The sequence below is a fragment of the Opisthocomus hoazin genome, chromosome 1, assembly GCF_030867145.1.
Source record: "Opisthocomus hoazin isolate bOpiHoa1 chromosome 1, bOpiHoa1.hap1, whole genome shotgun sequence".
Taxonomy (NCBI): domain Eukaryota; kingdom Metazoa; phylum Chordata; class Aves; order Opisthocomiformes; family Opisthocomidae; genus Opisthocomus; species Opisthocomus hoazin.
Genome location: NC_134414.1, coordinates 136081571 through 136098450, shown reverse-complemented (window position 1 = coordinate 136098450; position 16880 = coordinate 136081571). Strand labels below are relative to the sequence as shown.

Sequence of the window (16880 nt, the reverse complement as noted above, 5' to 3'; positions counted from 1 at the left end):
TCAATCACACAAATGAGTCAGTCCAATGTACCACTTGTGACTCACAGATAATCTGCAGTGGCAACAAATAAGCTCAGTTGAAGATGCTGCCTTCCAGATGAAATACAACCCTTAATTTGCAGTTGCTAATGATGACCCATCACTTCTTGCTCTAATTACCACAGGCATTAAGTCTGTTGCATTAGCTGAAGCATGTACTTGGGTCAAGAGAGACTACCAAAACAAATCATCCCAGTAGATTTAATACTCTCTGACAGTTCTCTTGCCTTCTTAAACTGTTGCCCCATTTCTCCCCATTAGTGGATTAAGTGACTGTACAAAATGAGTAATTGTAGCTTGAATCCCCTGTAATGTTTATGCTGTAACAGTCTTCAGCAGTGATGGTTCTGTGCTGTTGAGAGTCTCCATTCAGAGGATACTAGCATATCATAATCAGGCTTTTTGGGGGGCACAAGTTCTGTGAATTTATTCGGGTTTTTTCCACTTTGTCTTTTAACAAGTAGATACGGGCAAAGGGGATGTTTCAATGACAAAAGCCTAGGATGGACTACAGGGAAAAGAAAGCACTGCTAATTCACTGTGACAGCATCAGAATCACATACGGACGCCAAATTGAAATGCTTCTCCACTCATTCCCACCCCTCACCGATCAATTCTTGGCAGACTCAAAAATGCTCCAAATGCATGTGCTGCTTGTTCTCACTGCCACACACTCCCACATTAGCCTTGGGCTTGCACTTCGTATCAAGTAGTTAGAGGTTTATATTCTTTCCAAACTAAGCATAGCATTGGATCATGCCCAGTGGTTTATCAAGCCTGGTATCTTTTTTCCATTTGTGGCCAGACCGGACATGTCAGAAAAAGGCAAATAGCTTTTGCTAGAAATGAGTGCTCTCAACCTGGGAAGAGTTTTGAAATACAAAATTATTTACAACCTGAATATTTTCAGGCTGCAGTGTAGCATTTCCAAAGAAAGTGATCACTTCATTATCACTAGCTGAAGATGCAGGAAATTCTGAAAAATGCTGAGATTATGACGCTGCTGCCCACCAGTGACCAGCTTCAACTAGCAAATTCACAAGGATCCAGTCAGTTTTGCAGCTGCTGTTAAGCAAGCCAGCCACTGGATAGCAAACATAAATCATATAGCAGGGCTTACCAGTATTGCCACGATCAGTGGCACCCAGTGTGGTGAGCTTGTTCAAAGAGTCTGGAAATTTCCATAATGGTCAACTCAGAGGATTACAGGGAGGCAGGAACCTGGGAACCCTGGCTGCATCAGATCTGAGGCTCCCAGGAGAGCTGGCCGAGATGTTGGGCAAGAAAAGTGGCATTTTGAGTTCTAAATCCCTGTATTGTCCTCTGGAAGTTCACTGAAATACTACAAGTTCAGTCATCATGATTTACACATGAAATATTTCATTACACCATTTCCAAGCATCCGCAAAGGATATTTTTCCTCTATCACTATGTTTTATCCATCACTAAACTACAGCCACTGATCTCTTGTTTCAATCAGGATGTCCCACCATCTTGAAAAGCTATTTGTGGCCAACATTCATAGAACCAGGAGCTTTCCAGCACTTTTATTTATATGCCTAGGTAAAGGGCTTGAATGTCAAAAAGGAAATACTCAAAACCAAGAAGCTCTCGCTGATTTAAAAACATGGTTAGAAGAACAGCATCTGGAGAAAACATGATGTTTGGCAGAGCACAGTGCAACTGGAAAAGCATTTAGTACTGGAAGTCTTGGCAGGTGAGAAAAAGCTGCCTCATTTTTGATCTCAGCATAGGTTTGCTCAGCTCTTGGTAGACTTTATTTTCAGCTGTCACGAAAAGGACTTTAAATCTAGAGGCACAATAACTCTGGGACAGACAGACAAACCACAGCTGAGATTTACAAGAGCCAGAACAAGAAGCATGCTTGCAATGATGCTCCATTTATATGGGAGGCTGAATCAGACTGGACCCCAGCATTTCCAGGAGTTGGTATTTTTTCTGTGGCTGCCCTTCAGAGCACAACGTTAGCTTGTATTATTTTTACACTTTGCTGTTGCATCCAAATTGACTTGACTGAGAACTTCTTGCTTACTCTATGGCAGTTTGAAGCAAATTGAATAAATCACCAGTGCTAAGTGAGAATAGTCACTCCGACACAAACTCACTTGGGAGAGAGAAGATTCAGACTGGCATCCCTGTTTACGTGCTTCATTCAGTGACTAAATGAAAAATGTACAAGCGTTCATTGGAGCCAAAACTAGAAAGTAGGTCTCGTATCTCACAGGCCAATGACAGCTACGTACCCACAAGATCTACTGCTGTCTCTTGACAAAAATACAATTACTGCAGAACAAACAGGTCAGCTTCAGCAAGCAGTTGAGAACGGTCTCCAGACTCAAAACGTCTGGTCCTTGGGAGCTAATTCTGAGTTCTGGGAGATACATTTGTATGGGAGGGGAGTGAGATACAAAAACCCCCACAAAACAGAGTGAAGAAGGCTGGACAACTACATTCTGCAAGAGCCTGAACCACATTAAAGCAGCTGTGGTTTTGTATGGTCTTGGTTAGCGATCACACTATAAAAGCTGTCTGATCAAACTTCTCACCTTGTGTCATCTCTCACACAGAGATAATAAATATCAAAGTTACAACTAATAGGTGATCCCTAGCATATGTCAGCTTGGACACTGTGTTGTGTTCCAAGGCTAATGTGGCATTGAGGAAAGGATGGAAAGCAGAAGCTGAAGAAGCAATCAGGATAAAGGAAGATTTTTTTTCCGTATACCTGATAGAAGTGTCTCAAGAAAAGTACAGGGAAAGGGCCAGACAACTGCATGCTTTGGGTGGGAAGAAAGGAGAGGAGGAGAGAATCATTGAGACTCTATAGTGTGAGGACCCTGAGGGAAACAGTTGCCGTGAGGGACAAATCACTACACAGATGAGAATGAGAGCACCAGCAGAATTGAGAAGAGATGCTCTTTATTGGAAGTATGATGTACGTACCACAAAGCAGATCAAGAGACTCAGCAGACAAACTAGTGAGAACCAGCTTTGACAGAGAGAATGTCAGAGTCTTCACTCAAGTCTTTTCAGAAAATTTCTAGACAGATCAGATCATGACCTGCATTGCTACACACTCCAGCTTCAGTCACTGGAAAATGAGCTAACAGCCTCCAGTCCAAGCTGTGTCTGGCAAATACATACGCTATTCTTTTAGTCAGCAACTTCTAAAATCTTGTCATCATTAAGAGCAGGCAGCAGGAGAAAGAAAAAAACGAGGAATGCAATTTCATTCTTCAAGCAAACACTTCCTCCTCTATCTTAGACCATAAAACTATACAGCTTCAAGCTAATCCCCGTCATCAGCTGCCCAGCCCTTTCCACTTTATTGGCTGTTTTGTGCAGTCAAAGCCAAATTGCCAAAGGCAGAGGGTCAATCATTTGTGCTACAACTGCTCCAGGCAGTGATGGGACACAGGGTAGATATTTAGGGCTAGAACTAGTTAAATGCAGATTCAGGGCACTGAAAGCAGGAGTGGAGGAGGAGAAAGGATCCCGGAATAAAAGCACTGGGAACATGCAGAACAAGTTGCTTGGCCAGGCTAGTGCATGAAGGAGCAAGCCATCTCTTTGCTCCTTGGGCTTTCATGGAGGGAGGGGAGGGAAGGCAGATGCACGTGTGGGTGTATTTGGGAGGGGAAACAGGGTGAATAAAGCTACCAGTTGTATGGTAGGAGAGGGCAGGACTGCTTCTCCACCATGCTGAGTCTGGGTCAGAAGAGAAGAGGAAGCGGAACAGCATTCATAGGAGCACAGGTTCATTCAGTTCAGTTCCTGGTATCAGGGGCAACAAAGATCACATCTGAGAACTTCTATTCCATTTGCTGCTCTCTAACAAACCAAAGACTAGCAAAGAAAAACACCAAATGGCCATAGCTGTAATTCAAAACATTAGAGAAGATAATGGACCCTCAATTCGAACAACCCAATATCCCTGAGAAAAGGCCACTGTTCAAGCATTGCTTTCCCCTACCCTTGCGGGTACTGTTTCCGAAAGCCACGCCACCCCAAATGCTCATCCTCCTTACGTACCACACAAGTATGAAAGCATTAGTTTCCTAGGAATTTTCAGTTTCTGTATGACATCTTCATGCCAACTTTAACAGAGATGCACCCTGCCCAGTATCATCATTATAAACACTAATTGAACATAACCCGTGATCTGGCGAGCTCACACTGGCTTCATTTTATAGACAGGAGTGGGAGTAGAGGGTTCAAGAAAGCAACAGACTTTGGTGGGAAAAAGTGACTTACCCAGAGCTGGTGCCAATTTCAGCTGTAGTATTCGAAGGTTCTGTTGTAATCACTGCATTGGTAGTGTATGTCTTGACAGGGCTTGCAGAGGATTTTTCTCCTTTTCCTTTAACAAGGTGTTAATCAAACATTTCGAAGTGAATATCAAGTCAGAAAGAGAGCTTGACCCAAAGACAACAGGGCCTGTGCAAGTGCAAGTCTCCCACTGCTATTTAAGAACTAACATACAGCAGAGTGGATATTTGGTACCCTCTGCAAACATATCCATAGGTCAGGACATGTAACACCGCTGGTGAGGTGCCTTGATGCAGGTTTAAAATCAGAGGAAAAAGACCAGTATGTGAAGTACAAGTAGCCACTTCTACTATTACAGAAAAACACGGGTGACTGCAAAGCACCACAAAAAACAAAAAGGCAGCACTGCAGCCTCTAGCTGCCAGGGCAGACCTTCACAAAGGACAGCACCATCATGCTGACACATGGAGGCCTGCTGCCCTCCTGTCACACAAGGGAGCTCTGCACTGACCTGCATTTGGCTCCTTGATGTAATTGTAGGCAAAATACTTCCTCTAACAGCTTTCACTTCTACCTGAGCCCAGAGTTTGGAAGGCAGAACCTCATATTTGGGGAAGAGGGAGAAACTGTCAGTCATTTGCTAAGACTTGTGCAGAAGTAGTCTCTACTATTTGGTGCACGCACCATCCAAAATGAGGTAGAGGATTTCTACCAAATCCAAGCACTACTAATAGCTTTGGGAAGTGACAAAGCTCTGCAGGAGCTCTTGGAAGAAGCAGCAGCTGATCAAAAGAGGAATTGTCCTACACTGAACAACTTCCTTTATCAGTAGTTTATACTTGCACAAAGCACCTGCACGCTGCTTCTGCTTGTTTCTCTGCTTATGTTAAGCACACAAACCCAGTGGAGAGCTCCACCATGGTGTTAGCAAAGGCACCCCCTAGTCCCGGCATGGCTGGTAAGCAGAGCAGCTGGAAGACAGATTATGGATCAGGAGTCTCATACTGCAAGATGCAGTATCTGAGAGCTAACAACAATCCTAAAAAAATAATAAGTAACAAAACCCCACCTTAGAGAACTCCAGGTTTGGGATCTGGCCCATGGCTCAAACCATAGCTGAATCAAAATACAGCTGAACTAGATTTTTGTTTCTAAACTTGCAAACTTCCGAGCAATCCCATCTGCATGGATCAGTCAGCCTTCCCTTCAACGAGTCCTCACAACATTCCCCACTGCAGTTTTGCCAACTACTGCATGGATTATACAAAGTACAGAGATATTAACAAAATTGGCCACTTCTAGCTGCAGAACAGATTGCAGGATTGTCATATCTTAGCTACCTTTCAGCAGCAGAAGTGCGGCAAGAAAAAATGACATCAAAAGTAATGCTACAATTTTGCTGGTGCATATTACTTCCTCCTTTCCCAAGATGGAGGTAAATCTGATCAGTTGCATCTTTGTCATCTTTACTAGAAAAAGAAATGGCAAGAATAAGTCACCCAAGAACCACTTTTCCAAGTATGACGTTATATTACCTGTTGTTACCAAGTTTGAACAACAAATTGAGGTTCCCCACTCCTCCCTGCAGCAAGGATTGTTCACTGAAGGTGCTCTTAAGTAAGAGATCAGGATTAGAGACGTTCATTCACCAAGACAGACACAATTTGGCCCCAAGTATTTGTCCTGCCTCTGTGCAACCAACAAGACACGAGATGACAATGCTGGAAAAGACAGAGCTGAGTCTCTCTCAGAAGTGCACTGCTCGGAAATAGTCTATGAGTCCAGTGGAATTAAGGTAACATTAGTTAAATTTGAGCCTGGTGCCATTTGGAAGAACCGAGTAATCTGCCTGATAGCTGCTTGGCAGGTCGTAGGCAACTCTTACTACTGCCATCCCAACACCAGTACCGGCTGTTATTGGCAAGGGACAAGCACATTTCTCAATGTCCCTGTTTTTGAGGGATGGCACTTTAGTTTCACACCTCCATTTGATGACTTCTAATGGCCCTCCTCTTGTCAGTGTGAAAAATTACTGACAGTAGAAGCATCACAAAGCAGCAAAAGTTAAATTACACAGACAAAAAAAGCCTTATAGCCATGTGAACCACAGTCCATCCCACATATAATTTGTGGCTCCTTCCCCCACTCTTGGTCTCTCATCCTGTTTTTCCTTGTCTTTGCCCAACACAGAGTACAATGCAATGGCTTGGTAGTCCGACAGGCTCCAGTTACAGCAAGATACAGCCAGTTCCCAGACAAAGCATAGGCAAGCACAGCTGCACTTAAGAGCAGCCCAAGTTAGCCCAGTTTCAAAAGCAAGGTGCATCGATGTAAATCAGCCCTTTGGCATGGCAGTGGCTCCTCCCAGAAACACTCCTTATCCTTATGTAGATGACAACCAAGAAATCTTTCAGGTCCATAGGTCCCTGCAGCATGTAGCTGAAACATAGTAGAGAGGAGGAAACAAGGAAGTTGAATGGCAATGGGTGGAACTATGCTGAGCAAGTAACTAGACACATCCAAAAAACTGAGCCTTCCATCTTCACCTCCACAGTAAAACAGCAGCAAGAGTGAAAACTAAAAGTAAAATCCCAAATATCTCAAGTACCAGAAATAAGAGTAAGGCTCACAAGAATCAGAAATAACAAGAACAAAAGATGGCCTTTGGTAACTTTAGATCAAGGGATGAACACCACAAGTGATTTTGGATGCTTCATATATTCTAATTACTCATTCTAGAAAGGCTGCTGATGAAAACACTTTCAGTTCAAGAGACTTCAAAATACCTTGTTTACAACTTCAGGAAATTGCAGAAAGCATAACAGATTAATCAGAAAAGATACTTAAGATGGTTGCATTTTTCTTTTGCAGTAAGAAACGAAAGAGCAAAGGATGACTTTTGCAGTGGTCTGTGCCCAGGAAGTGCAAATAGGGAGTCTGGCTGGATTATTGTTCTTAGCTCCACGTTGAGGAAGACTAAAATGCAACATAACACAAGGACTGGTAATATTATCTATCATGTAGACCACCTATCTTCTTTAGTATGTACACTTTAAAATACTGACAGATAAAATACTTTGGCATCTGCTCAAGGGACTAGCTATTCAAGGAGAATCTTTCAATTACTTTTTTTGAAGCATAGAGAGGCATGGAAGCTCTGGTACCCAGCAGTTTAAAATAAAGCACTGATCCCCGTTTCCCACGGTCACTTTTTTTCAAGAATCAGACAGTATTTTGTCACTGGATAGGGGACAGAAAATGCAGTCAAGCTATTTATCACCTCATTTCCAGGTAATGAAGACAAATGTTGAAATTCTGCCATTCCCCGTCAAGATGTTTAGGCAGAAGTCCTGAGGACAGGAACTACGTTTTTATGCATTTGCATAGCACTTCAGAGAAGGGGTGTTAAGTGCCAACTAGTGTTCATGTGAACTCCCCCAGTACAAATGCTACTAACACCACCACAGACATTTTGCTATGCTAAACCCCCAAAGTGTTTCCAGTCTTTCAACATCAATCAGCACAACTGAAGCCAGTAGTAAATTGATTCTCACATTCCACTGGTGCCGGTTTTTGTTAGAAATGATTTGTGATAGATATGGTGGAATATATTGATTAGTACTGACAGTCCCAGTTTCCCAGGCGCTTTGTAGCACTGCCATTCCAAAATGACCTGCTTTCCACCTTGTCAATTTTCTTCTGCAGAGTCCATTACAAATATCTATTCTATTATGCAAGCTTCAGCCCCCTCCAGAAAACAAAACAAAAGGGTCAGGCAAGTAAAAAAAAATCCGTACAATAAAATACATTTGCAGTATTGCAAAAGAGCTTGTTTTTATTGAGAGATTTTGTGTCAGGGGAAGAAAAGGCACAAAATAAGTTACAAAGACATTATATGAACTGTATGAGCCAGAGGCAGTATCAGAGCTATTACAAATCACCCAAAAGTTGGCTTACTAACATAGGTTAGCCTCTATAAAAATCTTGAAAGAACAAATATATTTCAAATTATCAAAATCATTCAGAAATTAAGTGAGAATGTAAAGACCACCAATATTAACTTCTGGCAAAATTCAGTTGGGCTTACCACCATCACCCACTCTTAGAAGGCAGATATCACTGGAAAATACGTAGCATTACAGAATTATTTTAAAAACTCAGTTACATTTTATAAATTAAGAACCTTATATTTACCTTTTGTACCTCCAGTGCAGTACAGTACATACAGGCAAGGCAGTATGCATAGGAAATAAATTAAGAAAAAAGAATAGGCAAGTGCAATTCTGAATATTTCAACATTTGTTATGGCCCCTCACCTATGGCAAAGAACACCTTAAAAAGATGGATCCAACAGCTGTTCACATAACATATAACACCATAAAAGGTCTATTGTGGAAAAGCTTATGCTGTCTTTAGTTGTGACATCTCAGATAAACTATTCTAAAAACAGACTTTTCAGCATTACAACTCTGAGTTAACAACAGCACACTAATACAGTTAAAGAAGAGAAAGTACTTCTGAAATACATCAGTCCTCATTTTAAGGGAAGCTCGTAACACTCAGTATTCAACTAATCCAAATTAAATTTTTAAAAATACACACACGAACTATATACAAGTTGATTTCTGTTTGAAGCAGTGAATCTATTCCCCCCCTATTCCCAGTTTTCTGTTACTCAACTCTCAACTGGCAAGGACTTTTGATTGTTGGTTCAGATTAAACTGGCATGAGGAAACAATACACAGTCTACAGGACACAGAAACTATACAAAGACTTGTTTTCATCATAATGGAGGGTTGAGCAGAAACAAAATAGTTTATCCCTTTGGCTGCTCCTCTGGTCAAGTGGAGACCTAAGTTCTTCTGAAATCAGCAGGGATGCAAATGTAACTAGACACAGAACCTGGCTATAAATGTCTGATTACAGCCTTAGGAGTTTCATTTACTTGACCCAAGACAACAGCAACACAGAAAGGGAATACAGTACCAGCTACCACTCCCGAAAACTGTCAGCCCAAACTGTATGGACTTGATTTGCAAGAAAACCCTGTGCAGTCATGTACTGAGCACAACTCTGGGTTTTGGTAGCGAAGGGGCTGCAGGGTATCTTGGGTGGGAAGAGTCAGGGACTGCCCTGTGCTGGTCCCAGCCAGGTCAGCAACAGGCAGCACAGAAATCACTGAACAGCTGAGGTTGGAAGGGACCTCTGGAGGTCATCCGGTCCAACCCCGCTGCTCAAGCAGGGCCACCTAGTAAAGGAGGCTGCCTAGCACTATGTCCAGATGGCTTTTGAGTATCTACACACATGGAGACTCCACAACCTTTCCAGGCAACCTGTGCCAGTGCTCGGTCACCCTTACAGTAGAAGTGGGATTCCCTGTGTTCAGCTGTATCTTCCTGTGTTTTGGTTAGCATCCATTGCCTCTTGAGCGCAGTGGTCACTGACCCACTGAACTCCAACACTATCAGAGTAGTTTCTGGCACTTCTGCAAAAGCATGTTGAGAAAGGGCAGTAAATGCCAAGAAAAAGATTACAGTGCTATAGCAGTAGGAGGAAAAAGGATAAGACTATGCCAACACAAGAAGAGTGGAGAGACAGATGAGGAGGAGAAATGCCAAAGGAAAATCATAGCCTGAGCAGAGGCTGAAGAGTAGACTTAGAAGGAGCTACAACTCTAAAGGGACTGCAGCTGGTGAAGAAACCCACACAAGAGCAGCTGAGTTAGAAATCATGAGCTGTGAAAGAACAGCAAGCACAGACTGATCCTAATCTCCTGTGCTGCCTGTTGCCTTGATGAAGGGACTGAGCATAACATGCAGCCAAGGAATTGGAGACCACCGTGGGGTGGGGGATGGCATGGGGGGGGGGGAGAGGGAAGAGTGGTTTCTAGAATAAAGCAGCAGTGTTTTCCCCGTTTCACTTATTTTTTTCTTTCAATACCAAAACCAGTAACTAAAAGCTCTTTAATTGGTAATAAACTAAATTGATTAAAATTCCCCAACTCAAAACTTTATTGCCTCCAAGAAGTCACATCCTCAACTGAGGTTAGTATAAAATTAAGGGCTTTCTGGCCCTTCTAAAAGCAAACAGTATGCACAGGAAAACCCATGTTTTAAATGTGTAATTATTCTGCTTCTCCAAAAAGTTAAGTCTTTCAACTAAATCTAAAAGGCCTTTAAGAAAAATGCAAAGACCCCAAGTCCTTCTTCTGTTCAGTCATGGATTCCCACAAAATAAAAAAAGAAAATATTTTGTAGTTTCCTAAAAATCAACTAAATACAAAAATGACAAAAAAAATTCAACATAGAGGTAGCTTAAACAAATAATTAGATTCTGGAAGGAAAGATAGTGCAATAAAAGTATATGAAGAATATACTTCCAATTCCTACATGACTTACTCAAATTTTAATAAGAACAAAACAAAATTTGGGTTAGACTTTGGGAAGTGACAAGAATCAAATACTTGAAACTAGTCTTTCAGAGGCATACTTGAAATCACAGCAACCATAATAAATTCTTTTATCACAAATCACCCAGCAGTCATCTGCTCTGTAACAATTTTCTTTCAGTGTCCGCAACATTTTTTTTTTCTACAAACTAACATCAGAAATGCCTGACTCCCAATCAAGTTTCCATTATTTAAAAACATTTTGTTTGAGCACAGACGTGCCAGATACCTCTTCACGAGACATCTTTAGGTAAATATGACTTTCAATATTGGCAAAGGTTTTCTTACTGCCATACTTCTTGCCTGCCTCCTGATAAAGTAGGTATAATATGAGCACCTCAGATACATTGGTGGGAAGCAGTAACATGCATACTAAAGACCTGTTTCTTCTACAAAACTTTTGTAAATGAGGGTGGATAAGTACATATTTAAACATACTCCATTCTATAAGCTTGCTGCATATAAGGGGACCCTGATATCCCATGGTCCTTCTTCAACCTGCATATACACTGGAGAAAGCTGATTATTTCTTTTACATTTCTTTGATTATTTCTTCTTCTGGAGGCAGCCAGCTGTTGCTGCACACACTTTCAGCCACCTGCCTATTCACTGACAAACAAGCAGCCATGATAGGGCTGACTTGCAGTGAATTTTAGTTGCAATAGGGATTTAAACTCTAGACATCATTATTTAGCAATGCCTCAAACAGACTGTGCATTTTATAGAAATCTGCAAGATCCTATGAAGCTCCAGGCAAGCTGTTATTAACAATTCTAATTAGTAAGGCCAATGAATGAACTAATTCCAATGAGCAGTTTTTAAACCAGGTTTCATCAGTCTTAGAGTAAATTTTGACATTTGCAAATCAGAAACAAATAGGCTCTACAGATTTCTCTGCGCTGTATAAATTCTGCATTTTCTACAAAACCTACACTATCTTAAATCCTTCATTTAATTTCTTTGGTTTCTTAGAAACAAAAGCTAAAGTAAACTGAGCAATGAAAGACAAGCAAACAAAGGTAACTCTTTCTGTCCCCTAATGCTCTGGAGATGCCTGTAAATACCAGTTTTAGCAGGTTGCATGGAAGAATACCAAATGAATACAGCTAGAATGAGTTTTGGACCATTGCTTTCCAGCAAAAACTGTCTTTGGCACTTATATAATCCAATTCTATGACGTTACTTTACACATAGTCCCATATCAAGTTGGCTGAGGAAATTAAAGACAACTTTTACGAAACAGGCACTTCAAATTAGAACAGAAAAATCTGCTCCCCATTAGGCAATACAGGAGCTTTTTTCAGAATGACAGAAACAGCAAGTCGTACCAAAAATAAGATGAGAGAGTTCAGTAAACTCAGACTGTCAGGGTGAACGTTTTACCCAGCTCTATTAGACTTAACAGTAGCACCCGGAAAGTCTGCAGGCTACCATAGGCATAGGAATGCATACCAAGGCATTAAAAATACACAGCATGGAAAAATTCTGCAAAAATTTGTTCACCCTCCAATTCTACATTTAGATCTGTCACTTGTGACAGTATCACAGTATCACTTGTGAGGCCTCCAGATAGCAGAATCCAAAACATACCTCACCTGAGACAGTATTAAGATCTGACTAATCAGCACCATGGGAAAGCCTCTCTCATCACTAGCATAATCCCACTGAGGTGCCTGAAAAAAGTGACAGCTACAAAACCAAGGAATTCAGGGAACAAATTCCCATCTTGGGGCTAGGTATCTCAGTGCCTGTGCAACACAAAAACCAGTTAACCATGGAGGCTCCTTAGTATATAAAGCTACTCTAGCAAAACGCTTGGGATAAGGTTGTCATATTTCACTCAACTACAGCAAGGATATTAAGTCTCAGACTCTAAGCACTACAATATGTCATAAACTGTGATATATCTAGTGCCGCATCAGCCTCTGCTCTCCAGTAGCTCCTCAGGGCAAACTTACTGTGCAAACACTGAGATTTATTAATTGGGCCTACGCAGACTGCTTACATATACCTTCAAAGTCACAAGTTCTCTCTGACCTTCTGACTTGGGCTTTCAAAGTAACATGGTTGTGAGACCCATAACAGCAGGCGCTGTTAAACTGAAGAACTTCTGCTTAGCAATAATGCTCCATCTAGATACAGAAAATGCTGACCACGTGGGCTACAAAACACTGTGCAGCATCTCTCCCCAGTGAACGCTACACATAGCACAAGTATCTCAATATTATGAAGCATTACACTCTATGGGTAAGAAAAAAGTCATCCTACAGGTTTCTGTACCAGAAGGCCATTTCTCATAAAACAAACCTCTCTGAAAAGAAGCTCAATGCACCTAATGGATTTGGACTTCAGAAGCCAAAGGGGGAGAACAAGTAATTGGAAGAAGCCTGATAATACATTGCTGAGCTTCTCCTGGAAGGATTCTCTATTATAAAACTTCTGAATTAACTGGCCACGGAAAGTAACAATAGAGAGTTCCTATGGTTGACAAAAGAGATGCTGCCCTTTAAACATGGTGTAAACATGGGACAGATTTAGGGTTAAAAAACAAGTAGCAACTTTTATGGAAAAAAATTGCTGATGTTTTCTTCACTCTTGTTTTTGCAATTTTACATACCCATACTTATGATAAAGTGCATGAGTGGAGAGGTTGAAGGGTAATTAAGTTGAGGCCTGTCACAAAATCCAGCTCAGGTCCTACAAAGAGTGATCTCCTCCACCTAAGCCATTACAGCATCCTACTGTTCTAACGAAAATTATGCTGAGGTGTCCCATAGCACAACCAGGGCTGCCAGCAGCAGATAGTTACAGCAAAACTATGGAGGAAGGAAGGCTAACAGTTCTGTCTGCCTCTCGGGTGACTTACTCCACCTACTGTCCAAAGAGGGACAGAGGCAGCAAACACCTAAAAAAATATTGGGTCTTGGCAGCACCTTAATACCACCAGGCTTACCACTGTTTGCTGCTAAGTAAGCAGGTTCTATTTATTTCGAAGCCATCAGCAGCAAAACAAGTAGTCATTTCTCCAGCTGTCCATAATTCAAAATGTAAATGCAAAACTAAAAAAATTCTTTGAACAAACAGATTCAACCATTCCAAGTACCCTACTGGGAACAGTTTTCTTACTTACAAAAGAGCCAAATAAGGCAAAAAGACAATCCATCTGGGTTTAAAAGTTCCCTGCTACTTCTACAACAACTATTCAACAGTCTGGAAAAAACAAAGTGAAGACCACAGGCTGGAATTCTTCCAGTGAAGCTCATAACACATGCAAAAATCACAACCATACTGACACATTGTTCGTAGGGACCAAAGTTCCCAACTTTGCTCACAGTCAATGCCTGGATCAAGTTCAGGCCAAGTGGAAGTACTTCATGTGTGAATCTGCAGTCTCTGGGATGCCCTCTGCACCAAAGTGGCACTTTGCTCAGCATTACAGTTCCCAGTGAACAAAGTTCAAGCAGCTAGCTGCAAACTTCAGATGCTGTTTACTTTCACTTCCTTTCAGAGTAAAGGAGCTTTCCACTACAACCATAAAATATTCAGCAGTCAGCTTAATTTTTTTATAAATCCGTTTTTGTTTTTTGTTTTTTTTTTTTTTGTTTTAAGTCTAACATCCACCAAAAAGGCTAGCAAGCCTGACAATATACTTGCTGCTATTGTGTGGCACTTTGCTAGGAACTTGAAGTATAAAGACTAACAAGCATTTTATGGAAGTTAATCTCAAATAGAAAGCCACAAGTTAGAGGATGAAGATGACAATGTAATCAAGAAAATTGAATCCTTGTAGGGCCTCATCTTTGTAGCTGGAACACTTCATGTGTTCATGTTTGTTATTTCAAGATTCCATATCCCTCTAACAAAGCACCTACAGAAAGTTCAGAGTAAACAGGAGAGTGAAGTTGTTTTCATCAACAAGGTCAAGTAACCAAGTGCTTGAGCGAGCACCTGGTTAAGAAACAACATCAAGTAATCAAATGTTGTCTCAAAGAGGTTTGCTCTTTTTTTCAAAAGAGAACTTTATCTACACACAAAAATTTAAATAAATACTAGCAGCTTCCTGGCAATAATCCCTGAAATGTAACAGCAACCCACAGTTCCTCTTACCATTTCAGAGTTAAGTTTCTTCCAGAAATAAAGACAGATAGGTCCACAAAAATGAGCTATATATTCTAACACACCTCAAACAGTATGTAATAAATACCTCACTTATATCCCATCCATGAACTCATCTTTCACAGAATTATTTCACTGCACAGAGAAGTTGTTGAGCTTCAATATTTACAGCAAAGTGAGGACAAGGTAAAAGTAGGCAAAGCTATAAACAGCAGCACTGAGATGTGGGGAAAATGTGGCAAACATGCATAAGGCAGCCCAGGAAAACGCTTGGTGAATGAAAAAAGGAAAAAAAAAAAGAAATCACTGATGTCCTTTATGTCTGCAGGCTTTATAGTTGCTTTTTTTCTGTAGTCCTTCCTCCCAGTAGTATCACTAAGTATCACACAGCTCATGACTAACCAGCTGCACCCTGTAACTCTATAGAGGTGACTGTGTGCAGAGAGAACCCTTATGTTCATAGTTGCCTCTCCCCTGTTCAATATGCAGAAGCCATTTTAACACACGATTTCAGGAATTTGTTCCTATTGGAGTATCACAGGGCACGTTCTGTGACCACTTTCAGTCTACAGAAAAAACTGTTTTAAACTTTATCAATTTGTAGTGAACCCAAATCAACCACTGAATAAAATACAAATATGCGCATTGGTGATCTGTCCAAATATGTCTATGCCCAAGTAATTTCCTAGGCCTCAGAAACATATGATCCCACCCTCGCTTTCTCACCTGGCTTCAAGTGTGGTCCATGCGCGTGGTCATTCTGAACCGCAAGAATTTGAACAGCTGTCTTGTATGGAGAGCATCAGTGCTGTAATCAGTCTGATCAGCACTCAAACCCCTCTCCTAGACAGGAAAACACAGGCGCTTGCCCTATGACATTCCCTGACAGGCGAGGTCCCCAGTACTTGTCTTACAGCTGGACTGACCGGACAAGTAAGAAAAGGCATAAAATAGCCCAGTGTTTCTTCTTTTCGTTACTTGATCATATGAGTCTCTTCATCAGCATCATAAAACTCCTCATCTTCACTTCCACTCCCTGCAGAACTGTCTTTGTCTCCAGACTAGAAATAAAAATGAAGTCATTAGTTAGCGCCAAAGCCACTAAATCAGCATGAACCATTACACCTCTGTTGGAATGCTGGTAGAGAAAAAGTAAGAAAAAACAGGTCAAATAACTGTATTAAAATTTTGTAAGAGACATTATGTGAATTCGTATTTCTGTGTCCTTAGTTCTTCAAAATCTCTTTTAAAGAGACAGGTTTCTAGTAGATGGACTTTCTCTGCTCCATCAGTACACTAGAGCATACATGCAGGAGAGAGTGTTACCACTTCATATGTTCAGAAAGTAAACTCCCTACTACAGGCATACCTACTCCAGCCAGAGTCCTTTTAACAATAAAATTTGTATCATATACCCAAACTAACCTCAGCTGTTACAGCTAACTGTTAAAAAGATTCTCTTCCTAGTACAAACTCCATCTAGTTCGAGTATTCAGGGTTTTTTTGCCAGTATGCTTGCATCCACCTTAAGACTGCATATGACTAGGCAGGCAGAAAAGAAGGGTGAGAGGGTGAAAAACAGAGAAACAGAAATCATGTTCCTGACTGACAGTACCATACAAGCAAAATCTGTAGCTTCAGATCAGTCTTCAGAGTTTTGCTACAGCAACGCGTGTTAACTGCAAAGGAATTTCAAACAGTTTGAGCACTAAGACCTGTCAGAAGATATAAAGGGAATCATGTTATGCTTTTTTCTGGATTTCTAGAATTAGAGGAAAAGTCAGGCTATCGCTGGATGCTGTCCAACTTGAATATCACATTCATGTATGTTAACAAGGACAAAACCTCCATTCTGGGCAACCAGAATGCATGTTATCCTGAAAGCAGTACAAAAGGACAATGGATTCCACAGGGGGAATTCAGGGTATGCCAAATAAATTCTGTATCTTTCTTACAGCAGTTCTGTAAGACCTCTCCATGGCCTTGT

The 16880-nt window shown here is 41.1% G+C and overlaps 1 protein-coding gene across 4 annotated transcripts in view; it reads right to left on the bottom strand.

The window, feature by feature from the left end:
* The window catches only part of SLC22A15 (solute carrier family 22 member 15), a 53743-nt gene that overhangs the window by 2811 nt on the left and 34052 nt on the right, over nucleotides 1-16880 (bottom strand). For 3 of the 4 annotated variants that reach the window (XM_075437144.1, XM_075437132.1, XM_075437150.1), the window contains one exon: nucleotides 8163-15954. In XM_075437144.1, the coding sequence (XP_075293259.1) occupies nucleotides 15868-15954 (87 nt within the window). In that variant the 3' untranslated portion in view covers nucleotides 8163-15867. Of the gene's footprint in view, nucleotides 1-8162; nucleotides 15955-16880 lie in introns of those variants that run through there. The other variant, XR_012765669.1, reaches the window with a different exon arrangement.